Source organism: Notamacropus eugenii, chromosome 6 (genome assembly GCF_028372415.1).
Source record: "Notamacropus eugenii isolate mMacEug1 chromosome 6, mMacEug1.pri_v2, whole genome shotgun sequence".
In the NCBI taxonomy this organism is placed as follows: domain Eukaryota; kingdom Metazoa; phylum Chordata; class Mammalia; order Diprotodontia; family Macropodidae; genus Notamacropus; species Notamacropus eugenii.
In genome coordinates, this window is record NC_092877.1 from 303247586 (window position 1) to 303267458 (window position 19873).

The following is a 19873-nucleotide window of genomic DNA, read 5'->3' on the forward strand; positions in this document are numbered from 1 at the left end:
ATATAGTTTGACTGTATCTGCCTTACATTCTATTTTTCGGGAAGGACATTGACAAAACATTTTGTAAATATAAGAGAACATATCTTTTTTTTTTTTTTTAAGACACAGAGTGGATATTCCCATGCCCTCACTTGTCGCTGTTGGGTAATTATTCTTCACGTCTCACCTAAATACCTTATGTCTCAATTTAAGCCTTTTTTACTTGTGCAGTTCTCCATAAGGATGGAGAATAACTAATTACCACAATAAAAATGGTAGTTATTAATCTTGCTAATTTTCTGATAGTCATATTAAAGTTTTTCATAGGTCTGAGTCTTTATTCAGAGTTGACACCAGTTGGCTCAAATTCTTAATACTAAATATTTTTGTGACATTTACTTTGGATCCTTTAACAATACCTATGGTTATATAATTTTTAAAAAACTCATAAAAGCAGAAAAATATCCATAGTTGAAGATTAATTATAATCTCTGATATTCTAATCTATTGCTCAATATAGTTGTTTTTTCTTTAGTAATATTGACATATTTTAGGTAAGTTAAATTTTTAAATCAGTTCTTTCACCTTGTCAGGTTGAATGTCCACATGGTACTTAAAAGGATGCATGAATATATAGCAAATAAAAAATATTATGATATATGACCTTACATTATACATATCATGTAATTTAAAAAAGGTAAGAGTTTTGTGATGTTTTAGTCCCTCAGAGGAGGCAGATTTAGTCTGCCCCAAGGCCTGTAAGCTCTAGGACTGTAGCAGTGGCTGCAACTCTGCTTAAAGCTTGTACTCTAAATGAGGAGGGGAGCTGGCAAGGGACAGGAAGAAATGCATTCTCATGCTTGAAATTACTATGGCTATTTGAGCACAAGGTTTCCTTTAGCAGATTAGAGACTGGTGAAAGTAGCTGCTACCAGAAGAATATTCATCAGATTTGGGGGTTGGATTGGAATCATGACTGAATTCAGCAGAACTGCAGTCACAGCCACCCGAACCATTGGGTTGAACAACGTAGTCATTACCTTGCCTGCCACATCTATTTGTACTGAAGTGAGTGGCCACACTCCCTTCTCATCCCTTCCTGCTGTGTCTTTTGAGCTGGCTGGCACCGAAAGAATAATATGAATAGTTAAATTGTGCTTTGGGGTTTGCAGAGCATTGTACATAAATGATTTATTGAATTATAGGTTTATAGGAATTGATATTATTTGGACTACTTTATTTTACAGGTGAGGATATTGAGACCTGGGGAAATCATTACTTTTCCAGGGTCACACAGTAGCCCCACTGGGCTTTAAATCTAGGCTCTCTAACCTCAAATTCATTGGTGGAAAAAGTTTCAGTCTAGTTGTATTACATGATACCAGAATGTCCTAAAAAGTTAATGTAAAAGTTTAATAACATATGTGATTCTCCTGTGGGTAGCAAACTTTTTTCCTGTGTCTAGAAATAAAACTATTTTTGCTACATAACATTTTCCAATTATAATATCAAACTATTACTGATAATCTTGAAAATAGCTTTGAAGGTGAGGAAAATCATATTGTAGTAATTGTTACCTTGATCAAATTCTTTGCAGTTTATAACTGATTATTTGGATTGTAAGTGCCTTCTTTGCACTTGCTGTGTGGTTATAATGACTTGCACATAGCATGGGCTTAATGATTTTGTTAAATTGAATGTTGTTGGACTGAGCAAGAGTCTTAGAGTTGAGTTCTTTTCCTTTTTTAAAGCACCAGCTGGAGAAACCATCTCTTCCTCTTCTTAACAGGTTCCCTGAATCATTTCCCAGCTCCCAATAACATAGAGACTTATTCAGTTCCCTGTTGATTTGGCCTTTCTGCATAGAAGGAGTCTTCATTTCTGAAGTTTTTGAATATCTTTTATAAATTTATTTTAAAATATATATGTATATACATATATACATATGTATATATATAAAATGAAATTTTTTTCCCCCCATATTTTAGACCAACGTATGATGACATACCACTTCTCAGCCGTCCATCTCCTCCCAAGGAGGCCCAATTGGATATCGATCAGGTTCCAGAAAAGGGGGCTGAGAAGGAAACTCTTGGTGACAGAGAAAATTCGTCTATGAAGGACTTGAGATCCATTGAAGAAGATTCATGTTCTTCTTGTAAATCCCGGGAGGAGGTTTCTCTTCGTCATTCAGTTATCCAGACAAGAGTAAATGAACAGCAATTGCCTATGGAAGACTCTCAGGAGGAGACCATGTGCATCAATAACAACATACACATTCCTGATGAAAATGTTCAAACTACAAATAGTAGCCATAAAATCCATTTTACACCAGTGATTACAGAGCTCCTCAGTTCTGTTAATTCTTTATCTCAAGATCCTGCTGTTTGTCCAGTTATGACTGAATGTGCCAGTTTATCGTCCCCAGAAACTCATTCTGTTTCAGTAATCAAGTGTACCCCAGACAGGAACGATACGTGCAATAAGGATGTACAGTTGGACGAAAGTCCTAACTCTTTTGAGTCATCACTCCAGTTAGGAACCTCTTCAGTTTTACGTCAGAGCCCTAAAGTTGGACAAGGGAACTCTTTCGATATGACCTCAGGTAAATCATTTTTGCAACGAGATGGTTTACAATCTCAGGGTAAAACTTGGGAGGCTGACTTCCGACTCAGGAAACCTATGGGTACTGGTGGCTCACTAAAATTTGATTCAGTCCCCAAAGTAGGAGAAAATGCAGAAACAAAATTGAGCAGTATGGGTATGGGTATGGATATTGGTGACTCACAAAATTTTAAGTCTATCATCAGATTTGGAAAAAGCTCAGACACAAAGTTGAGCAGTATTGGTGTTGAAACTGATGGCTCATTAAGGATTGATTCCACCCCTAAAGTAGGAGAAAATTCAAAAACAAAGTTTAGTAGTATTGGTGTGGGAGCTGATAGCTCATTAATCCTTGATCCAATCCCTATATTAGAAGAAAATTCCAAAAAACAGGTGAGCAACATTGCTGTGGGAACTGGTGGCTTACTAAATATTGATTTAACTCCGAAATTAGGGAATAAATCAGACAAAAAATTGAGAAATATTAGTATGGGTATTAGAGACTCACTAAACCTTTATTCAACCCCCAAAGTAGGAGAAAACTCTCAAACAGAGTTAAGTAATGCTAGTGTAACTACTGGTAGCTTAGTCAACATCGAGGCAACCCCCAAACCAGGAAAAAACTCAGAAACAAAGTTGGCTAGTATGAGTGTAAATATTGAAGACTCAAGAAATTTTAAGTCAATTATCAGATTTGGAAAAAACTCAGAACCAAAGTTGAGCATTATTGGTATGGGAACTAGTGACTCACTAAATTTTGAGGCAACTCCCCAAATAGGAGAAAACCTCAAAATTAATTTAAGCAATAGTGTTTTGGATAGTGGTGGCTCACTAAACCTTCACTCAACTCCTGTACTAGGAGATACCTCAGAAATGCAGTTGAGCAGTATTGGTATGAGTACCAGTGGCTCACAAAACACTGAGTCAACTCCCAAAGCAGAAAAAAATCCGGAGACCCAATTGAGTAGTATAGGTATAAATACCGGTGATTCACAAAAGTTTAGAACAATCATCAGATTTGGAAAAGAGTTAGAAACAAAATTGAGCAGTATTGATAAGGAAAGTGATGGCTCACTAAATTTTGAGTTAATCCCAAAATTAGGAGAAAACTCAAAAACACGGTTAAGTAGTATTGAAAAGCATAAGACTGAGTTACTAAACTTGGACCGAACCTCAAAATTGGGAAAAAATACAGAAACAGACTTGAGGGGCATAAGTACAGATATTAGTGGCTCACAAAACTTTAAGTCAATCATCAGATTTGGACAGAATTCAGAAACAAAATTGGGCCACATGGGTATGGAAACTGGTGGCTCAGGAAATTTTGAGACAGACTCCCAATTAAGAGAAAACTCAGAAACAAAGTTAGACAGTTTTGGTATGGAAACTGGTGACTCATGTAGCTTCAATCTAGGAAAAGAGTCAGAAATGGAATTCAGCAGTATGGGTACTGGTGGCTCAAAAGGTATTGAGGTAATTCCCACACTAGGAGAAAACTCAAAACCAAAGATGAGCATTATTGACATGGAAATTGGTGGCCCACTAAACTTTGAAGTAGCCCCCAAACTGAGAGGAAATTCAGAAAGAAAGTTGAGGAGTATGAGTACTGATGGCACACAAAATTTTGAGTCAATAATCAGATTTGGACAAAATTCAGAAACAAAATTGAGCAGTATGGGTATGGATACTGGTAACTCAGGAAACTTTAGGTCAATCATCAGATACGGAGAAAGCTCAGAAACAAAGTTGAAAAGCAGTCATATAGGAACTGGTGACTCACAGAACTTTGAGACAACTTCCAAATTAAGAGAAAGCTCAAAGCCAAAATTGAGCAGTACTGGTATAGATACTAGTGGCTCAAGAAACGTTGAATCAATCCCCAAATTTGGAGAAAGCTCAGAAACAAAGGTGAGCAGTACAGGTGTGGTTGACTCACACAACTCTGAATCGATCATTAAATTTGGAGTAAGTTCAGAAACAAAGTTGAGCAGTGTAGGTATGGGTGTTGGTGGAATACCAAACATTGAGGCCACTCCCAAATTAAGAGAGAACTCAGAAGCAAAGTTGAACAGTATAGAAATGGACACTTGTAGTTCACCAAACATTGAGGCAACTTCCAAATCAAGGGAAAACTCAGAAATAAAATTGAGCAGTGTTAATTTGGATACTGGTGGCTCACAAAACCTTCCGTCAATCATTAGATTTGGAGAAAGCCCCAAAACAAAGTTAAGCAATATCAGTATGGGTACTAGTAGTTCACTAAACTTTGGGTCAAGCCTTAAACCAGGAGAAAAGTCAAAAATAAAGCTGAGTAGTACTTCTATGGGTAGTAGTTTCTCAGGAAACTTAGAGTCAGCTTCCAAATTAGGAAAAAACTCTGAAACAAAATTGAACAGGATTAGTAAGGATTCTGGTGGTTCACTAAATGCTGAGTCAACCCTCAAACTAGGAGAAAGTTCAGAAATAAATTTTAGCAGTGTGGGCATGGACCCTAATGGCTTAAATTTTGAATCAGTCATCAGAGTAGGAGAAAGCTCAGAAAGAAAGTTGACCTGTTTGAATGTGGGGAGTGATAGCTCGCTAAAATTTGAGGCAACTCCTAAATTAGGAACAAATTCAGTAGCAAAGTTGAGTAGTACCAGTATGGAGACTGTTGGCCCACAAAAATTTGAGTCGGTCATTAGATTAGGAGGTAGCTTAGAAACAGAGTTGAGCAGTTTTCATAAAGGTACTGGTGACTCTTTAAGAGTCAGATCAGTCATCAGATCAGGACAAAGCTCAGAAACAGAGTTGGGCAGTATTAATAACATTACTGGTGGCTTGCTAAAGGCTGAGTCAGTTATCAAACTAGGACAGAGCTCAGAAACAAAGATGAGTAGGATGCCTGTGGACACTGGTAGCCCATTAAACTTGGAGGCAACCCCTAAATTGGTAGAAAAATCAAAAACAAATTTGAGCAATTTGGGTATAGACACCAGTAGCACTGGAAAGGCAGAGTCAGTCATCAAAGTAGGAGAAAACTTAGAAACGAAGTTGAACCCTATGAGTGTGGAACCTGGTAGCTCACTGAACGTTGGGTCAACTCCAAAATTAGGAGAAATCTCAGAAACAAGACTGATCAGTATGAGTACTAGTGGCACAATAAACTCTGAGTCAACCTCCAAACTAGGAGAAGACTCAAAAACAAAGTTGTTCAGCATGGGTGTGGATATTAGTGGCCCACTAAATTTGGAGTCAGCTCCCACACCAGGAAAAAAGTCAGAAATAGGGTTGATGAGTATGGGTATGGGCACTGATAGCTCACTAAACTTTGAGTCAACTCCCAAAGCAGGAGCAAATTCAGAAACAAAGTTAACCAGTACGGTTATAGGGACTGGTAACTCATTTAACTTTGAGTCTTCACCTAAATTAGGAAAAAGCTTAAAAACTTTGTTGAGTTCTGTGAATATGATTGCTGGTGGCTCACTAAACTTTAACTTAGCTCCAAAATTAGGAGTAAACTCAGAAACGAAATTTGTTAGTATGGGTATGGGGACTGGTAATTCATTCAACTTTCAGTCAACTTCCAAATTAGGAAAAAACTCAGATACAAGGTTGAGAGGCATGGGTATGAATGCAGCTGGCTCACCAAAATTTGAGGCAACCCCTGAACTAGGAACAAAGTCAGACACAAAATTGTGCCCTATCAGTATGCGGACTGGTCGCTCAGTAAAATATCAGTCATCTTCCAAAAGAGAAGAAAACTCAAAAACAAAGTTGATCAGTATGGGGATGGGGACAAGTGACTCAGTTAATTTAGAGTCAACTTCCAGACTAGAAGAAAATCTAGAAACAATGTTGAGCCGTATGTGTATGGGAACTGATAGCTCTCCACACACTGAGTCAACTCCCAAATTAGGAACAAACTCAGAAGCAAATTTTACCAGTTTTGGTATGGGGACAGGTGGCTCAATAAAGTTTGAGTCAACCCCGAAATTAAAAGCAGAGACAGAGACAAAATGGAGTCACATGGGAATTGGTCACTCACTAAAATTTGAGTCAGCTCCCAGACTTGGAGAAAATTCAGAGACAAAGTCGATCGGTATGGATATGGGGACTTTTCACTCAGTAAACTTTGAGTCAACTCCCAAATTAGAGAGAAACTCCAAACCAAAATTGATCAGTGTGGGTGTGCAGACTTTGGATTCTGTAAACTTTGAGTCTACTCCCAAAGTAGAAGGAAACTTAGAAACAATGTTTAGTCGTATGGATGTGGGAACACACGACTCAGTAAACCTTGAATCAGCTTCCAAAGTAGGAGCAAACTCAGAAACAAGATTACTCAGTATGGATATGGGAACTAATTACTCAGGAGATTGTAAATCAACTCCAAAATTAGGAGAAAACTCAAAAGCAAAGTTGATCCACATGGGTATGTGGACTACTCCTAAACTAGGAGCAAACTCAAAAACAAAGTTTTCCAGTATTAGTATGGGGACTGGTAGTGCGATAAAGTTAGAATCATCTCCTAAATTAGGAGCAAACTCTGAAACAAACTTTACCAGTTTTGGTGTTGAGACTGGTGGTTCACTAAAGTTTGAATCAGCACCCAAAGTAGAAGAAAACTCAGAGGAAATGTTTACCAGTATTGGTATAGGGACTGGTAGTTCAGTAAAATTTGAGTTGACCCACAAATTAAAAGGAAAGTCAGGATTAAAAATGAGCCGTACAGGTATAGGGGTTTGTCGCTCACTTAAGTTTACTTCTACTCCCAAACTAAGAGAAAACTCAAAAACAATGATGACCACCATTGGCACGCAATCTAGTGGCTCATTCAACTTTGAGTCAACTCTCAAAGGGATTAGTGACTCAGTAAGCTTTGGATCAACTCCCAGACTAGGAGACAATTCAGAAGCAGTGTTGATCAGTGTGGGTATAGGAACTGGTGGGTCCTCAGACAAATCAGCTCCCAAAGAATGGGAAAGCTCAGAAATAAAATTAATAAGTATGGATTCGGGAGCTAGTGACTCAGTAAACTCTTTGTCCACTCCCAAACTAGGAGAAAACTCAGAAACAAAGTTGACTAGCTGTGGTACAGGAACTGGTGGCTCATTAAATTTTGAGTCAACCGTCAGAGTAGGAAAAAATTTAGGAACTAGTGTGAGTTCTATTGTAATGGGAACCTGTCACTCCTCAAATCTTGCATCATCTCCCATACCCCAAACAAACTCAAAATCCGCGTTGACTAGTGTGGGTTTGGGGACTGGTAGCTCACTAAATTTTGAATCCCCTCCCAAACAAGAAGAAAACTCAGAAAGAGAGTTCATTGTTACTAGTGTGGGGACTAGTAGCCCACTAAATGTTGAACCAGCTCCCAACCAGGGAGAAAATTCAAAAACAAGGTTTATTGACATGGATGTAGGAACTAATAGCTCAGTTGAGCCAACTCCCAAAGTAGGAGAAAATTCAAAAACAGAGTTGATAAGCATGAGTTTGGGGTGTGGTAGTTCAGTGAACTTTGAGTCAACTCCTAAACTGGGAGAAAATTCACAGAGAAGGTTTGTGATTATGGGTGTGGGGACTAGTGGCCCACTAAATGTGTATTCACCTCCCAGATTAGGAGAAAATTCAGAAACCAAGTCAATCAATGTGGGTATAGAGCTTGGTGGCTCACCAAATTTGGAGTCATCTAACAAAGGAGGAAATAATTTAGACACAAAGTTGATGAGTATGGGTTTGGGGGCTGGTAGCTCGCTAAACTTGGAGTCAACTCCCAAAGTAGGAAAAACCTTAGGAATTATGTCAGACTGTATTGTTACAGCAACTAGGAGCTCACCAAATCTTGAAGCAATTCCCATACCTAGAACAGACTTGGAAACAACATTGACTAATGTTGGAGTAGGAACTGGAAGCTCCTTTAATTTTGAATCAACCCATAGACTGGGAGAAAACTCACAAAGAAGATTGGTTATTATGGGTCTGGAGACTAGTGGCACACTAAATGTTGATTCATCTTCCAGATTAGGAGAAAATTCAGAAACAAGTTTAACCAATGTCGGTATAGGAACTGATGGCTCAAACTTTGGGTCAGCTCCCAAAGTAGATGAAGGCTCAGAAACTGAGTTAATCAGTATGGATTTGGGCACTAGTGGCTCAGTAAACAAATTAAGAGAAAACTCAGAAACAGAATTGAGCAGTATGAATTTAGGGACTGATAGTTCACCAAACTTTGAATCGACTCCTAAATTAGGAGAAAAGTCAGAAGTAAAGTTGATTGGCATGGGTTTAGGGAGTGGTGGCTCAGTAATCTTGAAGTCAGATCCCAAATTAGAAGAAGACTCAGAAACAAAGTTGGTCAATATGAGTTTGAGGATTGGTAGCCCGGTAAACTTTGAGTCGGTGCCCAAAGTAGGAAAAAATTTAGAAACAATGTTGAATTCATCAAACCTTGAGTCACCTAGAGCAGACTCAGAAACATTGTTGACTGATATTGAAGTGGGTACTGGTAGCTCACTAAACTTTGAGTCAACTCCCAAAGTAGAGAAAAACTTAGAAACTGTGTTCAGTTGTATTGTTACGGCGACTAGAAGCTCACCAAATACTGAAACAAGTCCCTTTCCTAGAGCAGAATCAGAAACATTGTTGACTGAAATTGAAATGGAGACTGGTAGTTCACTAAATCTTGAGTCACTTCTTAACCAGGGAGAAAATTCAGAACCAAAGTTAATCAATGTGGGTATAGAAACAGATGACTCTCCAGACTTAAAGTTATTTCCTAAAGTAGAAGAAACAGAGTTGATAAGTATGAATTTGGGGACTGGTAATCCAATAAACTTTGAGTCAATGCCCAAAGTAGAAAAAAACTTAGAAATTACATTGAAATCACCAAAACCTAAGACAAGTCCTATACCTAGAATAGACTCAGAAACATTGTTGACTGAAACTGGAATGGATACTCATAGTTCACTAAATTTTGAGTCAGTTCTCAACAAAGGAGAAAATTCAGAACCAGTGTTAATCAGTGTGGGTGTAGGAACTGATGACTTACCAAACTTTAAGTTATTTCCAAAAGTTGAGGAAACAGAGTTGATCAATATGAATTTGGGGACTGATAGCTCAGTAATCTTAGAGTCAAATCCACAATTAGAAAAAGACTCAGAAACAAAGTTGGTCAATGTGAGTTTGAAGACTGGTAGCCCAGTAAACTTTGAGTTAGTGCCCAAAATAGAAAAAAACTTAGAAATTATGTTGAAATTACCAAAACCTGAGCCAAGTCCCATATTTAGAGCAGATCCAGAAGCATTGTTTACCGATATCAGAATGGGAACTGGTAGCTCACTGAATTTTGAATCAATTTTCGAGCCACGAGATAATTCAGAGCCAGGGTTAATCATTGTGGGTGTAGGAACTGATGGCTCACCAGAGAAAACAGAGTTGATCGATATGAATTTGGGGACTGATAGCTCAGTAAACTTTGGGTCAATGCCCAAAATACAAAAAAATTTAGAAACTATATTGAAATCACCAAAACCTGAGCCAAATCCCATATTTAGAGCAGATTCTGAGACTGATACTGGAATGGGAACTGGTAGCTCACTAAATTTTGAATCAGTTCTCCAAGGAGAAAATTCAGAACCAGCATTAATCAGTGTGGGTGTAGGAACTGATGACTTAGTGAACTTTAAATTATCTCCAAAAGTTGAGGAAACAGAGTTGATTGATGTGAATTTGGGTACTGATAGCTCAGTAACCTTTGAGTCAAATCCCCAATTAGAAAAAGACTCAGAAACAAAGTTATTCAACGTGGATTTGAAGACTAGTAACCTAGTAAACTTTGAGTTAGTGCCCAAAGTAGAAAAAAACTTAGAAACTATGTTGAAATTATCAAAACCTGAGCCAAATCCCATACCTAGAGCAGATTCAGAAACATTGTTGACTGATACTGGATTGGGTACTTGTAGCTTACTAAACTTTGAGTCAACCCCTATACAAGAAGATTTGAAATCAAGGTTAATCAATATGGGTACGGGGATTGATGACTCATTAAACTTTGAACCCACTTCTAATCTAGAGGAAAATTCAGAAAGATGTTTGATCAATATGGATGTAGGAATTGATGACTTGTTAAACTGTCAGTCAGTGTCTAATGCAGGAGAAAATTCAGAAATAGGGTTCGTCAATAAGGGTATGGCAACTGGTTGTTCACTCAACTTTGAATCACCTCCCAGATTTGGAGAAAACTTAGAGAATATGGTAAGCTGTATTGTTGTGGAGACTAGTGACTCAGTAGACTATAGTTCACCTTCCAAACTTGGAGCCAACTCAAAAACAAATTTGACTAATACAGGTATGGAGATTGGTGGCTCACCAAACTTTGAGTCAGCTCCTAAACTAGGAGAAAACTCAGAAACAAAGTTGACCAGTATGGATATAGGGACTGATGACTCACTAAAATTTGAGTCATCTTACATCTTAGGAGAAAATTCAGAGACAGTATTCAGTATAATGGATGTGGGGAATGATAATTTACTAAACTTTGAGGTAATCCCAAAATTAGGAGAAAATTCAGAAGCAGTGTTAACTAATAATAATATAGGGAATGATGATTTACTAAACTTTGAATCAGCTGCCAAATTAGGAGAAAACTCAGAAACATTGTTGTCCGTTATGGATATAGGGAATGATGGCTCATTTAACTTTGAGTCAACTTCCAAATTAGGAGAAAATTTAGAAACAGATTTGACTAAAATGGACATGGGGACTGATGGTTCACCAAAGGTTAAGTCAACTACCAAATCAGGAGAAAATTCAGAAATAACATTGATCTGTATGGATTTGGGTACTGATAATTCACTAATAGAGTCAACTCCTAAACTTGGAGAAAAGTCAGAAACAAAGTTGAGCAGTATGGGTATAGGGACTGTTGGCTCACTAACCTTTGAGTCAATTTATACACTAAGAGAAAATTCAGAAACAATGGTGAGCAGTATGGGTATGGGGACTAATGACTCATTAAACTGTGGGTCAATTCCCAAACTAAGGGAAAACTCAGAAACGGTTAACAGTGTGGGTATGGGTACTGCTCGCTCACTAAATTTTGATTCAACTCCCAAAGTAGGAGAAAACTTAGAAACAAAGTTGAGCATTATGTGTATGGGTACTGGTGGCTCACTAAACTTTGAGTCCACCCCCACATTAGGAGAAAACTCAGAAACAAAGTTGAGCAGTATTGGTACAGTTCCTGTTAACGAAGTCGTTGAAGACGTCATTCTGCCCAATATACAGTCCAGCCAAGAGGAGGAGAGTTCCTTTTTTAATATATCTGCCATTTTGGATCATGAAAGTACAACAGATTCTGAAATGAGTTTTGATTGTGATGCCCCATTTGAATCAGTAGCTGACCAGCCTACATTAGCTATGAAAGAAATAGACCTTCTGACTGAGGTGCATGTTGACCTGGAAGATGAGAACTATCAGTCTCGCTTGAGCTCTGTTCTCAAAGTTAGTTCTTTAGAGGACACACAACCAGCAAACGTGAATACAGTGGAACAGTGTGACGAGCCAGTGCTTCCTGCACTTCCTCATGTGCCTCCTTCCTTTGTGGGAAAAACATGGACTCAAATAATGTATGAAGATGACTTAAAAATTGAAGCTATGGTGCGTGAGTTTCGGGAAGGTCGGAATTTCCGTTGTTACTTTAATGATGAGCCTGAGACTAAGAAAACAAGCAAAAATAAGCAGAAAGGTGGGACGTCAGCTAATGCACTGCCAGACTTTAATGATACTGCGAGCATTTGTAGTTTTGACAACTTTTCTGAGGCCTCACTTAGGCTATGCAATGCTCCACCAGCGAAGAGGCCTAAGAAGCGAACCTGGCGCATGGCTTCTCGATGCCAAGTTGTTAAAGTCAGCCATGGGACTCAGACAAGTGCGATAGACTATTCAGTATTTGGAAGACACATGTTTAGTGAGCAAGAGCTGTTGGACAATGAGACAGGTATTTGGTTGGAGAATGATAGATCACCAAACACAAGTACCAGATTTTGTACACTTAAACTCCCTGAATCATATACCAAAATTTTGAGTCCTGTGCAACCTGAAACAGTAGTATATGTCCTTTCTTGCCCAGAGACTAACCAGAATAAAGCAATTCTTGATGAACTTAAAATGAGAAGAAACCACAATTCTATAGATAATGATTCTATAAAATATAAATACAAACGATGTTCTTTTAAATACTATGATCCAGTGACTAATCGAGTCCTGAAAACAATTCCTACTGATTTATTAGGAGAAAAGGATCAAAAACCTGCACACGTGAGACAGCTGTTTAAAAGTCTCAGCCTAAATGTCAAGTTGAACAAAGGTGTTTCTTCTCAGAAAAAATGTTTACCAGCTAGCCAGTCTAATAATTTGTTGGACCTTGATAACTCTACTTCAGAGCCAGATAAAGGAGATGATTTAACATCAAACCAAAAGTTGGATGGATCTTCCCTTTCCTCAGCTGAAGGAGATGATTTAGCATCAAGTAAAAAGCTGGATGGACCTTCCTTTTCTTCAGAGGATTATGAAGTTTCAGTTGATAGCCCTGAAGATAAATCTTATGCACAGTCAGCAATCTCACCTTTCAACATCATCCGTACTCCAATGAGAAATTTTTCCAGATTAGCCTCATTTAAGCAGAGGGCTGCCAAAACATCTGTAAAGTCAATCACAAGTGAGCTACTAGTGAAGAAGAATCTAAAGACAATCTGGAAAAGGAAGGAGGCAAATAGTAAGAAGACAGGTTTTTCCAGAAAGGCTTCTGGACCTATGGTTCTCCATCATGGAATTGCTAGAGTAAAAATTAAGAATACTTCGGGAAAACAAATACCCTGGGTTAGAAGCAGAAAAAATGAGATAATAAGAAAGTATATATCACCTTTGCTCTCTAAATATTCTGCTGTTTTGGGTTGTGGACATCTAGCTAGAAAAACTGTTATGGGAAAGTATCTGAGGACGCAAAAACTTGATTTTAAAATGCTAAAGAAGAGGAAAAGATCCAGGAAAATGTTTTTGAACTCTACAGTCACATCAGGTGCTACTGAAACACCAGAGAGAGCCTCAGCACAGTCTCTTCTGGAACAGTCAGAGTGGACTTCTTCCAAAGTTACAAAGTAGAAGGTGAGTGATGATCAAAGACTACTTAGCACAGAAAAACAGTCTTCTAGAACTGCTGCACTACCTGCTTTATTTTGTCCTACTGGGTCATTATTATTTAACACAGAAACTCTTTCCTTGCCAACAACCAGTGGCAAGTTGAATGAGAAAATGAACTAAGGATTTTTGTGCTGTCTAGTTGAGGATTCAAAACCCTCACCTAAAATATATTTTAAATTAATAAGCTAATAACTCAGTTCACATGGCTGGGATATGGGCACAGTACACATTGCACTGTTTTGCTATAAATGTTTTTTCAGAAGTTTTGTATTTGTTTGAATTTAGCACTTAGGGCCTTAATTTTAGACTTAAATGCACTTGTTGTCCACCCTTTTCTGCAGAAAAACTGTGATCTTGTATAACATTATAATTTAGTACAAAATATTAAAAAATTGGCCCCCAGTTTGATGCTCTCCCTCTCAGTCTTTGTGATTGTACCTCCTGTATCCTTAGATTGTAATAAATTGTCAAAAATGACACCCAGGAAATACAGTGAAACAAATGCTGTCATATTTTTAATGACAAATTGGTGGTTGTATGCACATACAATATATGTGTTTTAGGACTGCTTTGGGAGCAGTGTCAGTACAACATGAGACTAGCAAATGAAAATGAAGTACAGTTCAATCATAAGACTGGAAGGGACCGTGAGATGTCAGATGGTGTATCCCGTGTCTTGTTGGTAGAAACTCAACTAAAATGTTAGGCAAATGAAAATTAACCTTGTTTTGAAAAACCTGTATAGACAGAAGTCCCAAAATCTCCCAGTTAGCAAAAATATTGTCAAGCAGTTCTTTCAGCCATAGAGTATGAAATCCGTCATGCCCCACTTTCCTTCATTTAGACCAAGTGAAAATAAAACAGACAAACAAAAAATAAAACCCAAATCCTTGTCACTTTACAATTAGTAACAATTTAGGTTTGTGGTGGGAGAAAAATCCCTCTTTCCCCCCAGTTTCTTCATGCTCTTGCTTCAGCTTCTTTCATTTTTTTTCCTGCACATTGAAAATTGCATTTGATTTTTTAAAATCTTAAACCCACAGAGGGCATGTAATTAAAATGTGAAAATTCAGGCTATCTTATGAAGACCAAAAATAGAGATAGGGATAGAGATTGACTTCATTGATCCTGGGAACTCCATGATGAGGAAACTCCTTCTAGCAGCACAGGTTGGCACCTCCTCTATAAAAATCTTAGAGAGAACCTGGCTAAAGCACTAAAAGGTTAAGCCATTTACCCAAGCTTACGTGGCTTGTGTCAGAAGTGAGACTTAATGCCAGGTCTTCCTTTTGCTGAGATCAGCTCCTTACCACCTATAACACATTGCCTCTCATAATTCCACAGCATATGATTAAAAAATTTTTTAAACTATTTAGCTCTAATCAAATTTTATTGTTAAGTTTATATAAAGTATTAAATGATTTAATTATTAATTCAAATTAAAAAGAAACCCTTGTTATTTCAAAAGATTTAATAGTAGTTAGTGGACTAACATTAAATGCTAACGCCTATTTTATAAACACCTACATTCTTTTATTATTGATACTTCTTAAAATTGTTAGCTGATTCCAGTATGTAATCTATAGACAAGCAAAAAGAAATGCAGTGTTTATAGTTTGTGATAACCACATTGACTTAAAATGTTATTATATCTTTATTCAGTAGACAACTTGGCCTGAAGAGTTTATTTTCCTGGCATATGAAAATCCTGAAGTAGGTCCCTTTTAAAATAATACTAACATTAAGGAATAGGACTAACTCATTTTGTAGGGTAACTTACAGTATACAGCTGTATGCAGCTATGTTTCAAACAACATGATCTTGGTAACAATGGGATAATACTATATTTTGCAAATTCTTACGTTGAATCAGAAATAAGACCTAAAGAAAAGGTAACATTTTAAAAAATACTAACCATCACATGTAAATGTGTAAAACGTGTCTTAATTTCTTTGCCCAAAATGCCATGGACCACTGGCCCCTAATGGCCTGTAAACTTTGGTCTCACAGGAAGAGCATATCCTTTTACAGATGGGAAGTAAAATTATTGGGCTGTGAAGTACTCCTGTGTGGGTGGGTTGGGGGTTCTCTCATGCATATGCAGTATTCCATTAAGTACCCTTAGTAGTAATTCTGCATGCTTTTGTTAAAAGAGAAAAAGAAATAATCTATGTGAAAGCACTTGGGAAATAAATGTGCTACGTAAGTGCAAGGCATTATTGTTATAGCCATTATGAAGGAAAATTCCTTATTATTTAGAAATGACCAAACACTTTAAAATGTGCAGATAAATAACTCTTTCAAAAGGAGAGCAATGCATTCTGAGCCTGTTTGGAAAAGAATCTTGTGGTTAAGTCTAAAACTATTGAGAATAAGAGGTTATGATGCAGTATTATTTCTTTACAGATTAGAATCCTGTGTTAGTATTTTATTAATAGTAGCTTTCGTTTATATAGCGCTTGGTTACAAAGCACTTTACATACATTATAAGGGTGTTTTAAAATAGTTATAATGTAATTCAAAATTATGTGGAGAATTTATTGCTAGCAGAATTTTGTATGATACAAGAAATGTCTTTTCTGCCAAAATGTATTCTTGCCCATTTTGCAGATTACACATTGAATCCTGGTAGAGAATGTGTAATTATTTTGTATGTTTTATTGAGAATATACATGAAAACTTTGAATAGTAAAAATTTAAGTACCACTGTCATGAATAGCTAACCAACTTTGTCTCTGTCCCGTGATAGAGTTTTCTGTTGTTAACTCTGGTAAGATACACAGAGTACATGGACCATGTGATATAAAAGATTGTTTTGTGTTTGTGCATTTAAGTCCTTAATGTAAATAGGGCTCTGAATCAGGGTAACACTTTTTTTTATAAAAATCAACTATATTTAAGTAAAAATTGAAAAAATTATATTTTTTCTTTTAAAACCAGTATAAAGACTAACAGTGTACTATTTTTTTAAAGAAAGACATTTGAAGGGTAAGTCTTGGTAAATTTTTGTTTTCAAAGATGTCCAGATAAAAAATTTATTGTGTGTTGAACATTGCCTATATTTTTTGTACGTCAGAAACCTTTTCTGGGAATGCTCAAGAAATCTGAGAATTATGACAACCAAAGTACATTTTAAAGTTGGTTTTGACAGGAAAGAAATCAGTAATTTTTAAAAAAAAATAGCAAACCCACAACTTAGGAACTATGGTAAGTTGTGAACATTGATGGTATAAAAAATACAGATACACTGAGAGGAACAATTAAAAAAAAGAACAGCATATTCTTGCCCTAGTCAAATTACCCCAAGTAAAGTCAGTAATTTGTAGTGTTTCATTTCATTTATCCATAATAAATGACTCACTGTAATAATGATTGATTTCACAATTCAAAATAATTCTGCATTAGGGCACCTTCAGTCTGATTGCCATGGGAGGGGGTGTCATAAAGTTGTCATTTGGCCTCATTTCACTTGTCAGTGCAGGGCCTTTGGCTCCATCAGTAGTTGTCGTTGGAGATAAAGGGCTCTGGGGATCTGAGGTTTCCTAAAGTAAGCAATTTCTATTCCCACTCCTACATAGGAGAAATAATTAGGAGAAAAATAGATTAAAATCCATTCTAGAAAAGACTTAAAAATTGTAAAATAGCCAATACAAACATTTTGGGAATCTGGTACTAAGATGTAACTTAGGAAAGTAGGCGTGATATTTATTTAATATTCCATTTAGATATTAGAGTAATAGCATATTTATCAAGCTGTGCCTTGAAGTATTCATGTATCTATGTGTATATAGTATATATGTAAGTATATGTATATGTTTATGTAAATGTGTGTGTTTTACATATATATATATTTATATATAAAATGTTTATATATATATAAAATAGACCTCATCCACAAATATCTCATGGTATTTTCTTGCATTTGAGATATACACACACACACACACACACACACACACATATACATATACATACACACGTACACACACACATCTGTGATCTAATTTTTAATTTTGTTAGTAGAAACATACTTTATTCTCTTTATTGTATTGAGTGCAGTTTGCCCATAGCTAATTTATTATATTTTCCTAATATCTGAGATGTGAATTTTTTTGTTATTCATTTGCATCTAGAAAAGAGATAAAAAATTATGAAATAGAATTTTAATACCAGAAGAGTTCTTACAGATTATTTGCTTCAGGTTCTCATTTTAGAAACAAGGATACTGAGGCCCAGAGTGTTGAATATCTTATTCAAAGTCATATAGCTTTACTGTGACAAAGCTAGTTCTAAAGCTCATTGTTCTACGTCTTATTTTGTATAAGGCAGCAGCAGTAGTAAGTACAATGTTGGAAGTTAAGTCTCACAGGTAAGGTACTCAGTAAGTTTTCTGAAAACTTCAAAGCACTTTCATATCTGAAGAAAGTTCTTTGAAGTTAATGTTATTTACATAATCCTATGGGATGAGAAGGGACCATGGAAAGAGAACGAAATTTCAAGTCGCAGGGCATGGGTTTGAATGTCAGGCTCTGCCACTTACCTTCTTTGTGAACTTGAGGAAATCACCTCAATTCTCTGGGCCCCAGTTTCTTTATCTCTAAAGTAATGGTGGTGGAATAGATAATAAGCTTTCAACCTTTGACCCTGCAAACCTAAATAGTTTTATTTTCTTGTTTCTTTTCTTTAATCATAGTCATACTATCATAGTTCCAGAGCTAGATGGGACTTTAAGAGTTCATCTTATGTAACCCCTTCCTTTTATAGTTGAAGAAACTGGGCCTCAGGACAGTTTAGTGACTTGTCCAGAGTCATATATTGATAAGAACTAGAGAGAATTTGAACCCTGCTTTCCCTGGCTATATAGGATCTTGGAGCCACATAACCCAACTTGCCCCATTTTATAGATGAAGAAACTGAGGTACTTAAAAGTTAATAAGAAACCAATTTCTGTTTCCTCTCAGGACCACATATTCAGAAATTTAACATGGTGGTTTAAAATAGCATCTGGTTCTCTCCTCTCTCCTCATTCTTTCTGCCTCCTCTGGATTTTCCTTGGATTACTTTTTCTTTTTTCCCTTTCCAGTAGCATTCCTTTCTTCCTCACAATTTTATTTCTGATTTCCTGTTACAGAACTAAACTCCTTAACTTCTCCCTGAATCCTTATGCCCTCCTCTGGTTTGTCAGAAATAACCTGGTAAATTACTAATATAAATTCATCAAACATACCTACCATTGAGCTGAGTGTGTGTGTAGGTTTCCTTTAATAAATGAAAAGAGTTGTAGAAATTGAAAATCTTTCATGTTTCAAATATGGCACATTTAACTCCTTTTTGTTTCTCATAAAATAATTAGCAAAAATGCACACGCAATTCTGAATACAGGATAGAATGTATTAAAATTTCTATAGGAAATGATCTTAAATTTATTGTGGTATTTTAATTTTCCTTTTTTCATTAGTATGTTTAGTATGTGGCTTATAAATTATGAGATTTGCTTTTGTGTATATATGTCTTTGGAATCAACCTAACTCATTACTTCATAGTCATATATGTCCAAGACCACTGCCTTAAGTTAATTCATGCTTTGTTTCTTCTTTTAATTTACTTTTTTCTACTTTTTCTATTTTATCTTAAAATTCTTAATGGTTTCTTTTCAGTTGCTTATACCTCTAAGCTAATATTTATTAATTTTCTGGCCTGTTTAATTTGTAAGCTTTTTTTTAATGTTCTCTTCTTAGAGTTTTTGCTATCTTCCTCATACCTCTTAACATTACTTTCAAGTGTATTTTGTTACCTCTGTACATTTCAAAAGTGACTTCTAGCTCCCCAAAAAGTTGTTTAGCTAATACTACCTGGCATTTCCCCTATTGTGGGTCTTAATGAATGGGACATTTATAGCTGTTTTACTTCAAATAAATTTTTAAAAATCTGACCTTGAAGGATTATTGATTTTCTATTTCCAGATTCATTTTGCTATTTACTTTGGCTTCTGCTTCACAAATTTAAGATCGTTGAGGACAGGCACCAAATCTTGACTGGAATGTGTAGTTGTGCCTTGTGTTTAACAAGTAATTCATCAATAAATATTCTTTTGGTTTGAATTCTGGAAATT

General features: G+C 36.4%; 1 protein-coding gene across 10 annotated transcripts in view; it reads left to right on the top strand.

The window, feature by feature from the left end:
- ZDBF2 (zinc finger DBF-type containing 2) overlaps positions 1-19873 on the top strand; it is a 103343-nt gene that overhangs the window by 50308 nt on the left and 33162 nt on the right. For 4 of the 10 annotated variants that reach the window (XR_011968856.1, XR_011968857.1, XM_072617372.1 and 1 more), the window contains exon 10: positions 1968-13725. Coding sequence is in view for 8 of the 10 variants with exons in the window: in XM_072617372.1 (XP_072473473.1) it covers positions 1968-13722 (11755 nt within the window). In the remaining 2 variants the exon portion in view is untranslated. Of the gene's footprint in view, positions 1-1967; positions 19863-19873 lie in introns of those variants that run through there. The other 6 variants (XM_072617368.1, XM_072617367.1, XM_072617369.1 and 3 more) reach the window with 3 other exon arrangements.